At 42.8% G+C, this 1,907-nt stretch overlaps 1 gene segment (V, D, J or C); it reads right to left on the bottom strand.

Annotated features, from left to right (window-relative positions):
* LOC108636875 lies at nucleotides 360-999 on the bottom strand. The segment is given in 2 exon segments: nucleotides 360-673; nucleotides 883-999. Coding segments are annotated over 2 exon segments (363 nt in total).

Below are 1,907 nucleotides of genomic sequence, written 5' to 3'. Positions count from 1 at the left end.
AAAACTGCCAGTTTAAAGTATTATGGGATAATCTAGACAACTTTACACATGTTCTGTATGGTTGACTTAGAAATAAACTAAAAAAAAAAAAGAAAGAAAGAAAAGAAAAGCAATTCAGTATATTACATGGAAAAAAAAAATCAAGAGGAGAATGTATTAGTAGAAAGTTACTCTGGACACCTGTTTCCAATGACATAGAAGGAGCCTTTATCTAGAATTAAATCTTCTGATCCAGACCACAACTTAAACAACCACAGGACTATCATTTCTTGTCTGGGGTCTGTGTGCATTTCAGCTGGGGTCCTACAGCAGGGGAGCTCTCTCTTATCAAGCTCTGGGTTTTTGTACAGCTTTTCCTATTACTTCAAGCACTGTGAGTCACGGAGAGCACAGAAGTACTTTGCAGAATCTTCCAGCTGTAAGGATGAAATGATGAGGCTGATGGATTTATCTGCTCTCTGGAAGTTTACAGAGTAGCGGCCATTCCTTGCGTTGCTGTGTCCTGAATACTGTTGAATAAGGTAAGTCATCTGTCCACTGGGAAGTTGCTTGTACCAAACAAGGTAGTAATAGCTCCAGCTTGTTTCATACCGACAATTCAGGGTGACTGACTGCCCCACTTGGCTGGATACATCTGGCTGGTTTTGAGTAACTTTCTGGGCCACACCAGACGCTGTGGGGAAAAAAATCAGAAAACAAAGATGAAGCAGTGAATAAAATAGTGTAGGAGTTATTTAGGACTCAAAGACCAAAAAATTAAATCCTAAGATGCTTGCTTTTCTCCAATCCTCATTGCCTCCCCAAATCCCTGTGAAGCTCCGCGTGCCTGTGTGCAGGCCTTTCACCCTGAACACTCTCACCCACATTCGAAAGCATCCCTACCAGAGAAGGTGAAGGCCAGGAGCACCCAGAGCAGACTGGAGAGCGGCATGAGGCACGGATTTCCCTGCACAAATGTGCTTAGTTCTGCCTTGAAGCTGAGAGTTCAGTGTCTTTGAGTGCCTGGCAGCACATATACATACTACCCGATACCTGTGTGACTCCCCGGAACAGGAAGTGGGGGTTGTCATGTTCATAGACCACGTGGTGTGTTCATGCATGGGAAAAAGTCTGGCTCACCACAAACCTTTATTTGTCTGCTTGTCTTTCCCTGGTCATTAAACTAGGCAGATCCTGAAACAAGGCATCAAAGAAAGCATCAGTATTAAAATCTGAGCTGAGGGGAACTGAATATTAAGCAAGTTGACATACATCAATAATTATTCAGTAAAATGGTTTTTCCAGCTGATTTAAAATATAATTTACTATAGCCTATGAAATGTTCTGTTATCTATGAACTGGTCATTTATTTAGCCTATACTTTTCTCCATCCAGAATCTAATGACTCTTTAAGAAAACTTGCAGATCTTAGGCTTCGTGGTGAACGGAAATTTTATTCAAAATAATTATTGTATCTCTTTTTCTTTGAGTTTTATGACTCTATTTAGGTTTTTCAATAAATGAAGTTCAGTTCAGTTCAGTCGCTCAGTCGTGTCTGACTCTTTGCGACCCCATGAATCACAGAACGCCAGGCCTCCCTGTCCATCACCAACTCCCGGAGATCACTCAGACTTACGTCCATTGAGTCAGTGATGCCATCCAGCCATCTCATTCTCGGTCGTCACCTTCTCCTCCTGCCCCCAATCCCTCCCAGCATCGGAGTCTTTTCCAATGAGTCAACTCTTCGCATGAAGCGGCCAAAGTACTGGAGTTTCAGCTTTAGCATCATTCCTTCCAAAGAAATCCCAGGGCTGATCTCCTTCAGAATGGACTGGTTGGATCTCCTTGCAGTCCAAGGGACTCTCAAGAGTCTTCTCCAACACCACAGTTCAAAAGCATCAATTCTTCGGCGCTCAGCCTTCTTCACA

The sequence above is a fragment of the Capra hircus genome, chromosome 10 (genome assembly GCF_001704415.2).
Source record: "Capra hircus breed San Clemente chromosome 10, ASM170441v1, whole genome shotgun sequence".
NCBI classification, from domain to species: Eukaryota; Metazoa; Chordata; class Mammalia; order Artiodactyla; family Bovidae; genus Capra; species Capra hircus.
The sequence above is the reverse complement of the archived record's forward strand: the minus strand, read 5'-3'. Positions and strand labels throughout refer to the sequence as shown.